At 38.2% G+C, this 16,877-nt stretch overlaps 1 protein-coding gene across 2 annotated transcripts in view; it reads left to right on the plus strand.

Moving 5' to 3' along the window:
• The window catches only part of MXI1 (MAX interactor 1, dimerization protein), a 93,931-nt gene extending 78,360 nt beyond the window's left edge, over positions 1-15,571 (plus strand). For both annotated transcript variants that reach the window (XM_052660904.1, XM_052660906.1), the window contains exons 4-6: positions 6,526-6,640; positions 7,261-7,432; positions 13,056-15,571. In XM_052660904.1, the coding sequence (XP_052516864.1) occupies positions 6,526-6,640; positions 7,261-7,432; positions 13,056-13,219 (451 nt within the window). In that variant the 3' untranslated portion in view covers positions 13,220-15,571. The remainder of the gene's footprint in view (positions 1-6,525; positions 6,641-7,260; positions 7,433-13,055) is intronic.
• The last annotated feature ends 1,306 nt before the right edge of the window (positions 15,572-16,877 follow it).

Genomic DNA, 16,877 nt, shown 5'->3' on the forward strand with positions numbered 1-16,877 from the left:
ACCAAAATAAAAGCCAAACAGACTCTAATTGTTCCTTTTCCCACAAGGGGCTTGCCCTTTTGGAAGGTGTGGGTAATTTTGATAGGACCTTCTCTCTAACAGGGTTAGTCACTGGGAATTGCCTCTTCCCCTGGGAAAAACCCACTTTTATATCTCATTTTAAAACAGACCTCAAAGTATCTTTGAAAATAAAATTACTTTGGCATCTTTTCATTGTCTTGCTGCCTCACTCTCTGCAAGGAGATTCCAGTTTTCTCACAGGCATCTCCTGCTACAATCCTAATTTTGCTTTACAGTCTAATCCTAATTTTGCTTTATAGTCACACATGCTAAATTAGGAAAGATTTTAGTTGTATAGTTTTTATTGAGCTATCAATGTGTTGTGAAAATTTAAGTAAACGCTAACCAGGGTGCTAAATTTTTTTCCGTCAGGTTTAACCATGTAAATTTACAATGTTATGTTTTTCCTATTGGTTGTTAGTCTAGTGTTCATCAGAATATTCAGAACAACAGCCTTAAGTTTCCCCAACTTTCTTATACTTTGACTATCGGTGCAGGACCATGCCTTTCATGAATTCTTCTTTATGTCGGTTCCTCCACTCCTTGATGACTTGAAAAACATCATGTTATGATACCTGTAAATTTCTTCTCAGTACATAAGGATTTTCAAATCAAACCAGGCTTTTATTCTTCTCTGTCTCTTGTCCTCTTCTCTTCTGCCAGCGTCTTACAGTTCATGGTTTGGCAACTCCGTACAGGAGACTCCAGAGCCACCAGTCATATGAGAACGAAGGCAAGAAAAGAAAGGACCAGATGGCATCAAAAGATATGCCTTTCTAGGTCATTGGTGGTTAAGCTTGCAATCTGGTTACCAGCAGGGAGAATGGGGGAAAGGGTGAAGAGCAGCTCAGCACCATTGTAAGGGAAGAAGAATTTTGTCATACAATTCATTCCGTAATTTGCTGGACAGAAAAAACTTACATATGGAAGATAATGGATTTTCTGATTTAACTTTCCAGTTTACAGTCACAGGGAATCCATTGCATTTACTTAAAGGGGCATATAAGCACCTGGAGAAACAGTGTATAATATTTGAATGGCCACTTTGAAAAGTGTGGTTCCGCCTTGTTCAACTTCCATTAACCCTTTGTTATTCTATTCTCCTAATGCCTGATTCACTTACAAGTATTAATACAAAAACTGGAGGAAATAACATTTGCCTCCCCCACATATACCTGTCCCCTTAGAAGAGCAGAGGACATCATTCACCACTCATCCTTCATGAGGACCCTACTTACAAAATATGGACAATGGCATCACTGGCCTTTGTGAGACATATCTCAGGGTATGTTTTCTTGGTGTAAACTGTATCTTGGAACACACTTAAAACTACTTGACTGAAGAAATGTTCAGTAGTGGAACCCTGCTGCCCTGTTCGTGGGAATGTAAATTGGTCCAGGGACTGTGGAGAACAGCATGCATGCGTGCTAAGTTGCTTCAGTCATATCTGACTTTGTGACTCTGTGGACTGTAGCCCACCAGTCTCCTCTGTCCATGGGATTCTCCAGGCAATACTGGAGTGGGTTGTCATGCCCCGCTCCAGGGGATCTTTCTGACCTAGTGATCAAACCCACGTCTCTTAGATCTCCTGCATTGGCAGGCAGGTTGTTTACCACTAGCACCACCTGGGAAGCCTGGAGAACAGTATAGAGGGTCCTTAAAAAACTGAAAATAGAGTTACCATATAATCCTGCAATTCCACTCCTGGAGCATATATCCAGAGAAAACTCTAATTCAAAAAGATATGTACACTCCAATGTTTACTGCAGCACTATTTATAATAGCAAAGACATGGAAAAAACCTAAATGTTCACCAAGAGATGAATGATAAAGGAGATGTGGTGTGTATAGACACACACACGCACACACATATATAATGGAATGTTCAGTTCAGTTGCTCAGTCGTGCCCAACTCTTTGCGACCCCATGAATCGCAGCACACCAGGCCTCCCTGTCCATCACCAACTCCCGGGGTTCACTCAGACTCACGTCCATCAAGTCCGTGATGCCGTCCAGCCATCTCATCCTCTGTCGTCCCCTTCTCCTGCCCCCAATCCCTCCCAGCATCAGAGTCTTTTCCAATGAGTCAACTCTTCACATGAGGTGGCCAAAGTACTGGAGCTTCAGCTTTAGCATCATTCCTTCCAAAGAAATCCACAGTTCTTCATATATAATGAATCGATTATTTATTATTGAGCAAGAAAAAAGTAAATGGAAGATTAGTATCATTGTTTGAAAATGATTATTGGGTATGAATATTCAAATATGCATGAAAAAAAAACCGACAAACTATTCACATAACTTTTCAGTTCAGTTCAGTCAGGTCCCGACTCTTTGCGACCCCATGAATTGCACCACACCAGGCCTCCCTGTCCATCACCAACTCCCGGAGTTCACCCAAACCCATGTCCATCGAGTCAGTGATGCCATCCAGCCATCTCATCTTCTGTCGTCCCCTTTTCCTCCTGCCCCCAATCCCTCCCAGCATCAGAGTCTTTTCCAATGAGTCAACTCTTCGCATGAGGTGGCCAAAGTACTGGAGTTTCAGCTTCAGCATCATTCCTTCCAAAGAAATCCCAGGGCTGATCTCCTTCAGAATGGACTGGTTGGATCTCCTTGCAGTCCAAGGGACTCGCAGGAGTCTTCTGCAACACCACAGTTCAAAGGCATCAATTCTTCGGCACTCAGCTTTCTTCACAGCTCAGCCATAAAAAAGAATGAAATGCCATTTGCAGCAACATGGATGAACCTAGAGATTATCAGATTAAGTGAAGTCAGTCAGATATAGAGAGAGACATCATATGATATCACTTATTTGTGGAACCTAAAAAGTAATATAAGTGAATTTATTTATGAAACAAATAGATTCACAGACATAGAAAATAAAATTATGGTGGGGAGCGAAATTAGGAGTTTGGAATTAACATATACACACTTCTATATATAAAACAAACAAGGACCTACTGTATAGCACAGGGAATTATATTCAGTATTTTGTAGTAGCCTATAATGGGAAAGAATCTGAAAAAAAAGTGTGTGTGTGTGTATGTATATATATATGTATATACACACACATATATATATAAAACCAAATCACTTTGCTGTACACCTGAAACTGATGCAGCCTTGTAAATTACACTTCAATTTTAAAGAATGGTCTAAAAAATTGACTTGACCGTACTTTGGAGGGGAGTCTGCCTTCCTGGTTCACTTAGACATCGCTTGCATCGTGACTCCTTTGGCCTGGGCAATTCCTGATTGACAGTGCTGTTGCAGATCACCAGACTGCTGAACTTGGTTGATGTTTCCTTATAGAATTCCAACTCAGTTGTTTTGTTTTGAATGAAGAAATCTAAAGTATTTTTAATTTTAGGTTTAAACTTGCTCCCAATATTTGACTTTTAAACTCTTTACTGTTTTAATTACCATGCTTTTTTCATAAACAAATTCAGTATCCTTTAAGTTTCAACCTCTTTTATTAAGCTATCTTCTTCAATTATAATCTCTTCTTTCATTTAGATTCTGTCACCCTTGATACCTGTATGACTCATTTCATTGTGAACCAACTGAAACAAAATATGTTTCATTCTGTAGTCTAGATTATAAACTGCTAAAATTTACCTTTTTTTTACTTCTCCCACTCAAGTGTCAAGAACATTGCTGAGTACACAAAAGTCATGTAATAAATATACAACTGAATGATTTTTTAAAAGGAAAAAAACAATATTTTAATATTGTTAATTGATTTCTGCCTAGATTTTATTTTTTCACAGTAAAGTGTAGTTCATTTTATTCATTTTTATCATTTTTTATTTATCTAGTTGATTTACACTGATATGCCAATCTCTGCTGTACAGCAAAGTGACTGTTATACATACATATATATACACATTCTTTAAAATATTCTTTTCCATTATGGCTTATCCCAGGAGATTGGAAATAGTTCCCTGTACTATACCTGGGACTTTGTTACATCCATTCTAAATGTAATATTTGCATCTACCAACCCCAGACTCCCAGTCCATCTCTCTCCCACCCCCCGACCACCCACCTTGGGAACCACAAGTCTGATCTCTGTGTCTGTGAGTCTGTTTTATATGTAGATACATTAACTTGTGATGTAAGTGATATCATGGTATTTGTCTTTCTCTTTCTGACTTCATTTAGTATGATAATCTCTACTTTTATCCATGTTGCTGTACATTCTGCTTATATTTTAATATGACTTTAACTTAGATTTTACAACACAGGAAATTGACCCACCCATTTTTTTCTGCACCGCCCTCTGCCATTTTTTCTTGATACGCAACTGTAGTAAGGAGCCATCTGAAACTTCTTAAACTAAAAGTTGTATATATGTACTGAATATCTGGGGTTAAATATGACAAGTTATTCCTTTGGCAAAATACTTGTTAACTTTGCAATTTTTTTTTAGATGATTGAATTCAAAGCCCTCTTGGGAGCATCTAATTATTGTAAGAGAACCACCAGTCTCTGTCCACCCTCCAGTCATATCATATGAGTTCAGTTATTAGGCATATACCATAATAATCCTAATGAGTTTAAAGGCCCTTTTTACTGTGGACCTTATTTTGTTTAGTTTTAGTCTGTGATTATGTGAGAGTCCTCACCTAAGAAATTTTACAATTAAAAATTAAAATTCTATGATTTTGGTTTGCACATTAAGGGAGGAGAGTGACTTTAAAATTGTTAAATCTCATTAACCAGGAATCCATGATAAACTTTTAAAGAAAATTAAACAGAATTATTTTTATCCACATCAGGTATGTCAGGTTTCAGCCTGGAGCCAATTACCAGATTTGAGTTATTGAAATCAACAGATTTGGAATGGAAATGCTAACAGACCTCTAACTATGCTGGCTAGTAGGTACTAGAAGAATCTTGACAATTCATCAGCCAAACCTCACTTCACTACCCTTAACATCCTTGCCTGTCAGTGACATAATTGGCTGCCTTCTGCTATCCCTCCTTGAACTTGCTAGCATTTGAGAATTTCTCTTGACATTATTTCTTATGTATTAAGACAGAGAAAGCATAGTTTGACGGGTGAGCTAGTAAACCATCTGACCGTCTTTGAGGAGAAAATGGAGTATGTTTTGTTCCTACGGCAGTTGACACAGTTGCTAAATGTTCAATTATAGTTCTTTAAGGAATAGGACTAATCTGTGAACACATTTGTGGGCTTTCTTTTCAGATATACTACTAACTTCTGGATTAAGTTATACATTATGAACCACAGAACCAGATATGTAAACTAATATTGTTTCAGGGTGAAATTATGTATCCAGAATTCTCATCATGGTGATCATAGTTCCTGTAGGGCACATGGGCTTCTCTGGTAGCTCAGCTAGTACAGAATCTGCTGTAATGGAAGAGACCTGCATTCGATCCCTGGGTTGGGAAGATCCCCTGGAGGAGAGCATGGCAACCCACTCCAGTACTCTTGCCTGGAGAATCCCCATGGGCAGAGGAGCCCGGCTGGCTACGATCCAGGGACTCACAAAGAGTCAGACACGACTGAGCAGCTTAAGCACAGCACAGCAGAACCCACAGGGTACATGGAATGTAAATTCATGAGGCTTTCTGCTATCATATACAGGAAACATTTCGCTAACCTGCCCAAAGGATGAGTGTTAAAGAACACAGTGACTTTTGGTGAAGAATTCTGTCACCTGGCTTTTTTCCAGGTGTAGAATATTGGAGGTGGGTAGTATGAGAGGGGAGAGGGAGACAGAGAAATAAAAAGGAAAAGCTAGTGACAGCTGATACACTTAGATAGTAGGAAGCAGGGGACTATTTTATAGGTCGTTGACTCAGTGCCTGGAATTGACCGTAGAGCCATGTATTTTGTCTCACCCTGTGCTCACTGGCCACAGAATTTTGCTGTTTTTGTTGTGTTGGATCATATGAAGTTGTCATTTTTATGTGAGAAATGGCTTAGTATCAGAAATTTTGTATGGTTTAAACTAATGCATAATAATATAAACACTGTAGGATGGCTACAGTTGTGGAGAGGAGTGTGTGTCTGTGTGTGTGTGAATGAAAGGTGGACGGGAGGAAATGGAAATTCATGAGCCTTTTCGGGTAGTGAAGCTGAAAACCTCTAACCTAGCCTTTGGTTTTATACATTCAAAATCAAATACAGTTGCCCAGTGTTTTCCTACTTCTACATTAATACAGTTGAGAAAGTTTATGGGACTGGTTAAAATTAAATCACCTGTGACAGAGATTACCACTGGGGATAATAATCTGAAGTGACCGATGTCTGCAGCGTACAACGAAAGTGGCAGAAAACCGAAAGCCAGTAGGCACGCCTGCACTTGCATGCAGATACTTTTTTGAAACTGAATAATGTGCAAGTTCTTAATTGTCTTAAAATAGGCTTTAAGGTGTTTTTAGTGGAATATTCAGACTGCTGATTTGACTTATCTTTGTCTTTCTTAGACGAGCTCATCTTCGCCTGTGTTTAGAACGCTTAAAAGTTCTTATTCCACTAGGACCAGATTGCACCAGGCACACAACACTTGGTTTGCTCAACAAAGCCAAAGCACACATCAAGGTAGGAATTTTTTTTTATATTTTCATGTGACTGTCTCAGTCCTGCTCTCTTTTTAGTAGTGATTTCTGTCCACATATATCAGCTAGCTCACAATACTCTCCTTTAATGACTGACCTCAAGAGAAATTTTCTGAAAATTTAATGCTAATCTGATAGGAGCAACATAACCTGATTATGCTAAATTGTTTTGACAGCATGGCCATTTGAAGAGCTGGGAATACTAGGAAAAAAACAATTACTCTGCTGATACCCGAAGGCAGGCAGTTGTGCCCTCTGGTGGAGATGACTTCGTTTGGCTGTGTGTCCCTCAGTGTTTTTCCATCAAACTATACTGCAGAGCTGGTTTCTCTTTTATGGCAATAACTCGACAGACTTTGAAAATTCCATATTGTTCTAGTAATGTAGCATTCATTATACACACACACACACAAAGTGAAGAAAAAACTATTTTTGATGTTTAAAAATACATATTTATGTATGTTTTTATACACACACATATACTTGTATAGTCATTCATGTTTTCTCTGTCAACAAAGAAATCTTCTACCATGTTAGGGAGGAATTAATTTTACTGTTTGTACTGTACAACACACAAACTTAAATATCACTGTATCGTTTCAGAAACTTGAAGAAGCTGAAAGGAAGAGCCAGCACCAGCTAGAGAACTTGGAACGAGAACAGAGATTTTTAAAGCGGCGACTGGAACAGCTGCAGGGTCCTCAAGAGATGGAACGAATACGAATGGACAGCATTGGATCAACTATTTCTTCAGATCGTTCTGATTCAGAGCGAGGTAGGCAGTGAGCTTCTTCCCTAATGAAACACAAAGCATCCCTGTCTCTGAATTTAGAGGGTAGGATGGGTGGCATTGTGTTTGCTTCCTTCTTCTACACCAACACTGTATGTGGCATTCTAGATTTTATGCAGTCACAACATTGTCTAGCAATGCCTGTGTGAACTATAGAACATTTTTTCTTGATTTATATATATATATATATACATATATATATATATCTCAAATATTCCACTTTGAAAAAATTTTAAAGTTGTAAGTTTTCTGTAGAAAATTGTTGAGTTCTCATATACCCTTCACCCAGGTTCCTCTAATGTTAATATCTTATGTAACCATAATACAGCTGTTGAAACCAAGAAATTAACATTCATACAATACTATTAATCTATTAACCTTATTCAGATTTCACTATTGTTCCTAATAATGTTCTGTGTCTGATCCAGGATCCAGTGTAAGATCTCCATTGCCTTAGAAATAATACTTCTTCAGTCTTTCTTTCGTGACCATGACACATTTGAAGAATATTGGTCAGTTATTTTAGTGTTCCTCAACTTGGGTTTATCTGATGTTTTCTATTAGACTGAGGTGTTACACATTTGAGGGAAGAAATACCACAGAAGTGATGTTGTGCCCTTCTTAGTTCATTGTATCAGGAAGATACATGATGTTGATATGTTTTATTACTGGTGATGTTAATTTTTGTATCTGTATTTTAAAGTAACACACCCTCCATTTCTCGTAACATCTGTCCCAGAACATTTGTCTTTGGCAGAATTAAAGATCAAAAAACAACCAGAAAAGAAATTGTAATTGTTTGGATTTTACTCATCTGTTCATCTATAGCTCCCACCACATCAGGCCTCACACCACAATAAAAGATCCCAGAGGTGAACTCTGGTCACTTCATATTTGGGAAACTACAGCTCACAAGATTTTGAGAATTTTGAAACAAAAAAGAAAATTTTGTAAAATTTCTTTTTATTATGGAAATTTGAAATTTTTATTACTTCTGATTGCTGTGCAAGGACTTTCCTCTAGTTGTAGTCCAGAGGTTCCTCTAGGCTACTCTTCACTGCAGTGTACAAGCTTCTCATTGCAGTAACTGCTCTCGCTGGGCTCTAGAGCCCAGGCTCACAGTTGCGGCATATGGGCCTAGTTGCCCTGAGGTATGTGGAATCTTTCTGAACCAGGAATTGAACCCATGTCCCCTGCACTGGCAGGTGGGTTCCTACCACTGGACCACCAGGGAAGTTCTATTATGGAAAATTTAGAACATATACTAAAGTAAATAGAATAATGAACTCTCATGTATCTATTATCCAGCTTGTACAGCTGTCAACATTTTGTCATTCTTTTTTCACCTGTTCTCTACCACCCATATGCCCTGACCATTTTTTCTGAAGTTTTTAAAATCAAATCTCAGGTAACATTTCATTTTGTTCCTAAATACTTCAGTATGTATCTTTAATAAATAGGACTTTAAAAAATACATAATACTGTTATAACATCCCATAAAATTGAGTTGGCCAAAAGTTCATTTGATTTTTTCCGTAAGATGGGTCTAGTATTGCTTCAGTTCAGTTCAGTTGCTCAGTCCTGTCAACTCTTTGCGACCCCATGAATTGCAGCACGCCAGGCCTCCCTGTCCATCACCATCTCCCCGAGTTTACCCAAACTCATGTCCATCGAGTGGGTGATGCCATCCAGCCATCTCATCCTCTGTCGTCCCCTTCTCCTCCTGCCCCTAATCCCTCCCAGCATCAGGGTCTTTTCCAATGAATCAACTCTTCACATGAGGTGGCCAAAGTATTGGAGTTTCAGCTTCAGCATCAGTCCTTCCAATTCACAACAATTTTACTAGATTGTACTGTGATAGTTCTCCTATCCATGTGCATATTTTTAAAAACTTCAGTGAATTTTCACATAGCCATTTTAATATTGAAGATGGAAGAAAAAAACATTTTCAGAATATTATTTCAAGAAAGGTAAAAATACAACTGAAACACAAAGATTTGTGCAGTGTATGGAAAAGTTGCCAAGACTACTCAAACATGTCAAAAGTAGTCTGTGAAGTTTCATGCTGGAGATTTCTTGCTGGACAGTGCTTCACAGTCAGGTTGAAGTTGATAACAATCAGATTGAGGCATTAATTGAGAACAATAAACGTTATACCACATAGGAGACAGTTGACATACTCAGAATATCCAAATCAAGCACTGAAAATCATTTGCATCAACTTGATTATGTTAATTACTTTGTTTGGGTTCCACATAAGTGGGAAAAAAACCTTCTTGACTGTATTTCTGCATGCGATTCTCTGCTGAAACATAACAAAAGCAGTTTTTAAATCAAATTTTGACGGACAATGAAAAGTGGATACTGTACAATAATCTGGAATGGAAGACATCACGGAGCAAGCAAAATGAACCACCACCAACCACATCATCCAAAGGTTATCTTGTGTATATGGTGAACTGGAAGGAGTCCTCTATTATGAGCTCCTTCTGGAAAACCAAATGATTAATTACAGTAAGTACTGCTCCCAGTTAGACCAAGTGAGAGCAGCACTCAATGAAAAGCCTCTGTAATTAGTCAACAGAAAACGCATTATCTTCCATCAGGGTACCACAAGACTGCTTGTTTCTTTGATGACCAGGCAAAAACTGTTACAGTTTGACTGGGAAGTTCTGATTCATCTGCTATATCCACAAGACAGTCCACCTTCTGATTTCCATTTAGTTCACCCCTTACAAAATTTTAATAGAAAAAATCTTAGTTCTTTGGAAGACTGTAAAAGGTACCTGGAACAGTTCTTTACTGAAAAAGACCAAGTTTTAGAAGATGGAATTATGAAGTCGCCTGAAAAATGGCAGAAGGTAGTGGGACAAAACTGAATTTGTTGTTCAGTAAACTGCTTGGTGAAAGTGAAAAATCTGTCTTGTATTTTTGCTTAAAAACCAAAGAAACTTTATGGCCAACCCAATAAAATCAGATAATCCTATTTAATGTCATCTAACACCCAGTCTCATCAATTTTTCTCAAAAAAGGCATCTTACGATTGGTGTGTTTGAAAAAGAGTCCAAAGTCTACATTACATTTGTTTGTACCTTTTAAGGTACAGTTAGCCCTTGAACAGCGCCAAGTGTGAACTGCTTTTCATTAAATATGTGCTCCAGTACTACATGATCCCTGGTTGGCTGAATCTGCAGATGGGGAGGGCTGACTCTAACAGTTGACTCAGATTTTTGTCTGTGTGGAGTTGGTATCCTTAACCCCCATGCTGTTCAAGGGTCAACTATACTTCTGTAGTTTTCCCTTTCCCATTATTTTTTTAATGCCATTTATTTGTTGTAGAACCTGGGAAACTGGATTTTTCTTACCGTTTCGCACATTCTAGATGTGGCTGAATGAATCTTCATGGTGTCATTTAACATGTTCTGCCCTCATATTTCTTGTATACTGGTTGATAGGTCTAGAGGTTTGATTATATTCAAGTTGTTTTTTTGGAGGCACGGATACTTCGTAGGTGGTGCTGTGTACTTCCTGTGCATCAGTAGTATTTTTAATTGTCCCACGCTAGTGATAACATTGGTCACTGGGTTCAGATGATGTCATCAGATACATTAATGCAGAATGTATCAACCTTTTGCTTAATAGTTTAAGTTATTGATGATTGTTGCCCTGATCATTATTTTATTAGGTGTTCCAAAATAGTGATTTTCTATCATTGTTGTGTTTATTAACTTTTTCTTCTTTAAAGAACATTTTTTCATCAGCTTTCTGGTTACCTTCAAATAGTCTTTACTGGAAAGATGGGATAAATGCTTGTTTTTGCTTTATCAATTTTCTGAGTAATGAATTGGCACCTTAGCAACCTCCAGAGGTAACTTTTTTGTTTAGCTCTTTGATTATCTTGTAAACTCATATTTTTTCATGTACTAAATATGTCCCAATCCACTATAGTCATTCTTGTTCTTTTTAAATACCCGAATCCCCCATATTCTGTGGGAACATTTCAAATAGGTTTTTAACACAACCCTAGTTTTTAACACAACCCTAGCAGTTTGTGGATTTGTTGTCGTTATGTAAAAGCTTACTTTTTGTGTGTGGCACTTGGTTTTGAAGAACAGTAAGTTCACCAGAAGCAGCAGCAAAAGCCTCAAGGTCATAATGCATTTACGAGTGAGAGGCATAGCAGAAATAACCCTGCGTAAGAAAGTAGGCCTTGGTCCTTGTCTTTCTTTTGCTGGCTACTAAGCTGTGTAATCTTGTTGAGTCTTCAGGCTTTAGCTGCCCTTGCTGCTATTGTCTCCTCCTCGTACCCACCCCACCTCCAAATTTCAGAGGTAGAATGTCTTCATCATACCATCCCTGTTCTTACCTGGCAGCCCTCTTTCCCAATGTTAGGGACTTTTAAATTCAGCATGCTCTGGATAGGGTGTTTTGATTTTGTTTCCCAAGTATAGGTCAGATGAGTGTTCTGTGATCTAGGAAACACTAAATAGCCTGTGAAGGATTAATGGATATGAAGAAAATAGTTATGCATTCATAGGATTATCTGTACAGCTTGTTTGGATAACTGAGTGCGTTTTAAAAAGACTGCTAAAACTTTTTGAAGCAATAAGCTGTCTTCAAAATTATATTCTTCAAAATAACTTGCTCTTCTTGTGCTCAGCTAGAATCCACTTTTCTAAAGCAACTGTGATCAGTGTGAACCGTTAAAATCAGTGCCAATATGAAACATCAGGCTTTTGAATTTAAGAGAATTGAAGGGAGAAAATAGTCTTTCAGCTCCGTTTAAAGAAAAAAAGTATTGCTTTTTATGTATTATTGCTGATTACACATGTAGTATTTAACAATTACAGTATGTATATATAGATATATGGGTCACATATTTTATCATGTTTTGTTTTTGAAGTAAAGTGAAATACCACCGGTATTTAAAGTAAAATGCCTTTACTATAATCTTTACTATAGATCTGACTATAATCCAGAGACTCTCAAGCCTCACGCCCTCATTTCAAGCTATATTTGATAAAAGAAAATTAATTTGAAGACAAATCTGTGTTCTTTGCACTTTATAATGATGGCTTAACTTGGTTACTGAATAGTCAGAGATCTTTATGATGAATCCTGGAAATCTATAGAACTATACCACCAAAGGCCTGGATGGAATCATATTCTAGTTCATCTATATTAAGTTTATGCTCCCCCTCCCCACCAACCCCCATGAAGGGAGTTCTGCTTAAACATCACTGAGAATTAGTTTCTAGTTTAAGGCAAAACAGATGTTAAACCACTCCGGATTGGGATCTTTCAATATTAAACACTTAATTCCCAAATAGGTCAAGTGCTTTTGGTGGGAGGTCTAGACAGACTGGTGTCAAAAGCTTTAGTAAACTTGCTGCATAAATTGAGACCACCACTGTATACCAGACATTTCTTTGCAAATATATTCATTTCTCATCTTTGGTTCCTTCTGTTCCTAAGAGAGCGCTGATAACAGTTTGTATAATAATTCCTTTATATTACAAAAAGTAATTACTTTTCCTCGTGCCCTGTTAGTTCTTGCAAGTGCACAAATACTAGATTACTAATGTTCCTCCTTTTTTCCCTTTGGCAGAGGAGATTGAAGTGGATGTTGAAAGCACAGAGTTCTCCCATGGAGAAGTGGACAATATCAGTACCACCAGCATCAGTGACATTGATGACCACAGCAGCCTGCAGAGTATTGGGAGTGACGAGGGTTACTCCAGTGCCAGTGTCAAACTTTCGTTCACTTCCTAGAACCCAGCATGACATGACAGTGCAGGGCAAAATATTCACTGGGCCAATTCAATCCAAACAATCTCTTAAATTGGGTTCATGATGCAGTCTCCTCTTTAAAGCTAAGCAAAACTATACTTGAACAAAAGGGTCGAGAGACCTCTATTTAAGCAAATACTTAGCAAAAAGTGGGGCAGAGCCTCCCCTGCAGAACAAATATTCATAATATTCATATTTGAAAATCACAGTTTCTAATGGCAGCAGAAAATGTGTGTGAAATTTTCTCAATTTGGTTTAGTGATTTGAAAGAGGACACTGGAGATTACATCCTCTTTTTCTTTTCTCATTTGCTCCTCTCATACTTATTGAGTAGACACATTTAAGGATGGGATTATGAACCCTTCCCAAACTCTTTGGTCCTAAAAACAAGAATCAAACCTATAGTAAAGACAAGATAATCAGGCATTAATCTTGGATAGCTAAAAAGCTATTAGAACAGCCTAGGACAGCTTACCATGAAGCCTGTGGATGATCAATTCTTTATAAAAAGGAAAAAAAAAAAACTCATTTCATGCTCTGCAAAAGGAGAGACCCCCATGAAGCCTTTTGAAAGGGATCATCATGCAGCTCAGCTTTCTGTTGGATTCCATGCTAAGCAAGCTAACCTTATCCTGCATTGTTAGCACTAGGGCACCCAATCGCCAGCTCTACAGTCAGCCGCCCTTAGGCCCTTGGGCACATGGGGCAGCCCCTGTGTGTGACAGCGTCTACCACGCAGGGCCTGATTTCGGATTGAGGGGCCAGAAGGAAAAAGCTCCACGTGCCTCTCTGTCTGCGTGGGCCAGAAAGTTGTACACGCAGATTAGCAGGCCAAGGTCTGAGCCACGGCAGCATTTTTATTTCAGATTTTGATAACTGTTTGTATGTGTTGAAAACCAAAATGACATCTTTTTAAAGCTTGTCCATAAAATACATAGACGTCTTTTATAGTGTAAAACACATGGGAAAAAAATCATCTATTTTGATGCAGCATTTGATAATGATAAAACACCTCACACCTCACTCTTTATAGTGCACAAAATGAATGAGGTCTGGGCTAAGTAGAAAAAAGGTCAGTGCTGTTTTTGTTTTTAGAATCATTACCTTTTATCATCTCTTAACCATCTGATTATCTATAGTAGACACACTATCATAGTTAACATAGTTAAGTTTGGCACTTGTCTCATTTTAATGTAAAGATTTGCTTCCGTTTTCCTACTGGCAGTCTCTCTCCTTCCTCACAGCCCCATTGTGCAGGTGCTATTGTTGCTCTTGTCAATATTTTCAGAAATGTTATTTTAAGTGAAAATTCTAGCCTGCACTTTGATGTCATGTGTTCCCTTTGTCTTTCAAGCTCCAAGATTCTCACCGGCCCTCTCCCTTATCCTGGGAAGCCTTGGAGACCTTACCCTGACTCTTTGGACTTTGTATACTTTAAATAATTTAACTACCCTTAATTACTTAAAAAAGGAAAAAAAAAGCTTTATGATTTTCATAACTTATTGCTGATTTTAATGGGTTAATTTCAGTCCTGTAGTTTTATTTTGTTTAGATAGGGCTGGGCAAGGAAAAAGAAAATAAAGACAACCATATTTAGCAGTGCAGTTGAGTTGTGTGTATGTTAAACTATCCTTTGTAAGTAGCACTTTTAATAGCTCTCACTGCTTCTATATATGAAGTGAACCATCTTGGTCATACACAAGGCCTCATCATATACTTATTTGTTCTTGTGCTCTTCCTGTGCCTCCAGAAATATCTTATCCTTGATTGTGGTATGTCTGAGTGAAAGAAATTCTTTCAAGTAGATGTGTGAAAAACTGCATGCCTTTAGAAGCCCATTATTAGAACTTGCTAATTCAGGTTCTGGGGACTTAATGCAAAACATGGTCAAAGAAATTTGTTTCTGTGGCCCAAGTAAATTATTTCTGGTTTCATTTATAATTACTCCTGGCCAAGTCAAAATATTCCTCTACATACTTACTTTTGACTTTCCCAAGGGAGACAGTTTGAAGACTGCTAACTAACATGGAAAGTAAATGGAAGCCAGTGACAGTTTCTGTTTCGTTATTCCCATGGCATTCACTTGAATCACTTGCCTAGGGCTGGAATTTCAGACTTCATTTAGGTGAACTTGAGGCGCTGCCATTTTGCTGTATATGTACAGGATGGTGGGCTGGGAAGCCTTTGTCACAAACCTATAGGACCTATTTCAACTGCCCCCTCAATTACTCCTTCCCTGAATTTGTTTTCTTTGGGGGAAGGGGATGGATTGTATGATGAGTAAGTATTAATTTTTTAAAAGACAAACTGACTTTGAAGATACAAAAAGTTAACCGCAAGAAATAAAAATTGTGAATGAAGAATACCTGAGTGCTTCTTGTACCACCCTTCTCTATGAAGGAAAAAATATGAATGAACATCCACACCTTGAGAGGCAAATCTCTTTCAGTGTCCATGTTGATACTACACTTCAGTGGTCAGAATTAATGGCAGTTTAAAATCATTGCCATTTCTTGTTCTATAGTTTTAGAACAGGTACCTTGACTGATAATTCCATGTAACCTAACTGCAGATGGTTTAATGTACCAAATAATTTCTTCGGGCAGGACACAAAGCCATTTATCATTATCTGTTCTCCAAATAACTTTTTAGGGAATCCCTTTGGCTATACACTATTATTCAAATTGAAAACCAGTCTGGAGGGTACCATTTAACCCTCACCAACCTGAGTTAACACTGCCCCCTACATGAAACACCTGCGTGCTGTGAGGTGTGCTCACTCACTCAGCCATGGCTGATTCTTTGCAACCATAAGGACTGTGGCCTGCTAGGCTCCTCTGTCCATGGGATCTCCCAGGCAAGAATACCGGAGTAGGTTGCCATTTCCTCCTCCAGGGGATCTTCCTGACCCAGGGATTGAACCAGTTTCTCTTGCATCTCCCACATTTTCAGGTGGATTCTTTACCACTAGTGCCACCTGGGAAGCAACAACAGCTTTTAGTACTATGAAGGGATTTAAAAAGGCAGTGAGAATTACTGAGGCAAAGCTTCTAAACCTAAGGCCACACGGTTTCCTGGTCATTTCTCTTGACTGTTTACCCTCTAGGTAAAGGTTTACCAACTGTTTACCTTCTTGGTAAAGGTTTTTTCAAGGGTTTGTTTTCTTCCACTTAAGTCCTTTCTCTATTATCCTTCCACCTCAAAATCTTCTGTAGCCCTTCCAAAAATTGCATAATAGAACAAGGGTTTTGGCTACATTTAAGTAACAGTTCTAACATTTGCTAAGGATGCTGGGCAAGTTATTAAATTACTTCATGGAGACTGTTTCCTCCTGAAAAAGTTGTTAAAAATACTACCTCTATTTTGAAAGACTGTTAAGGATTAAAACTGATATAGGTAATTCAACCCCACCCCCACAATCTAGGGGCTTGTAGCACCTAGATTAAGAGGTATATATTCCTCTACTTTCTCTGATGAATGCAACCTTCTAATCTCTTCATCTTTAATCTTGAACTTTATAGTTATTCTGACTCTGGGTCTTCCCAAAAAAGGCTATTAAAAATGGTTCATTTTCACAAAATTCTGTGGCAGGTTATACATTGTAAGACATAAATTTTGACATCCCATAGTAATTTTTAAA

Source organism: Budorcas taxicolor, chromosome 23, assembly GCF_023091745.1.
Source record: "Budorcas taxicolor isolate Tak-1 chromosome 23, Takin1.1, whole genome shotgun sequence".
In the NCBI taxonomy this organism is placed as follows: Eukaryota; Metazoa; Chordata; class Mammalia; order Artiodactyla; family Bovidae; genus Budorcas; species Budorcas taxicolor.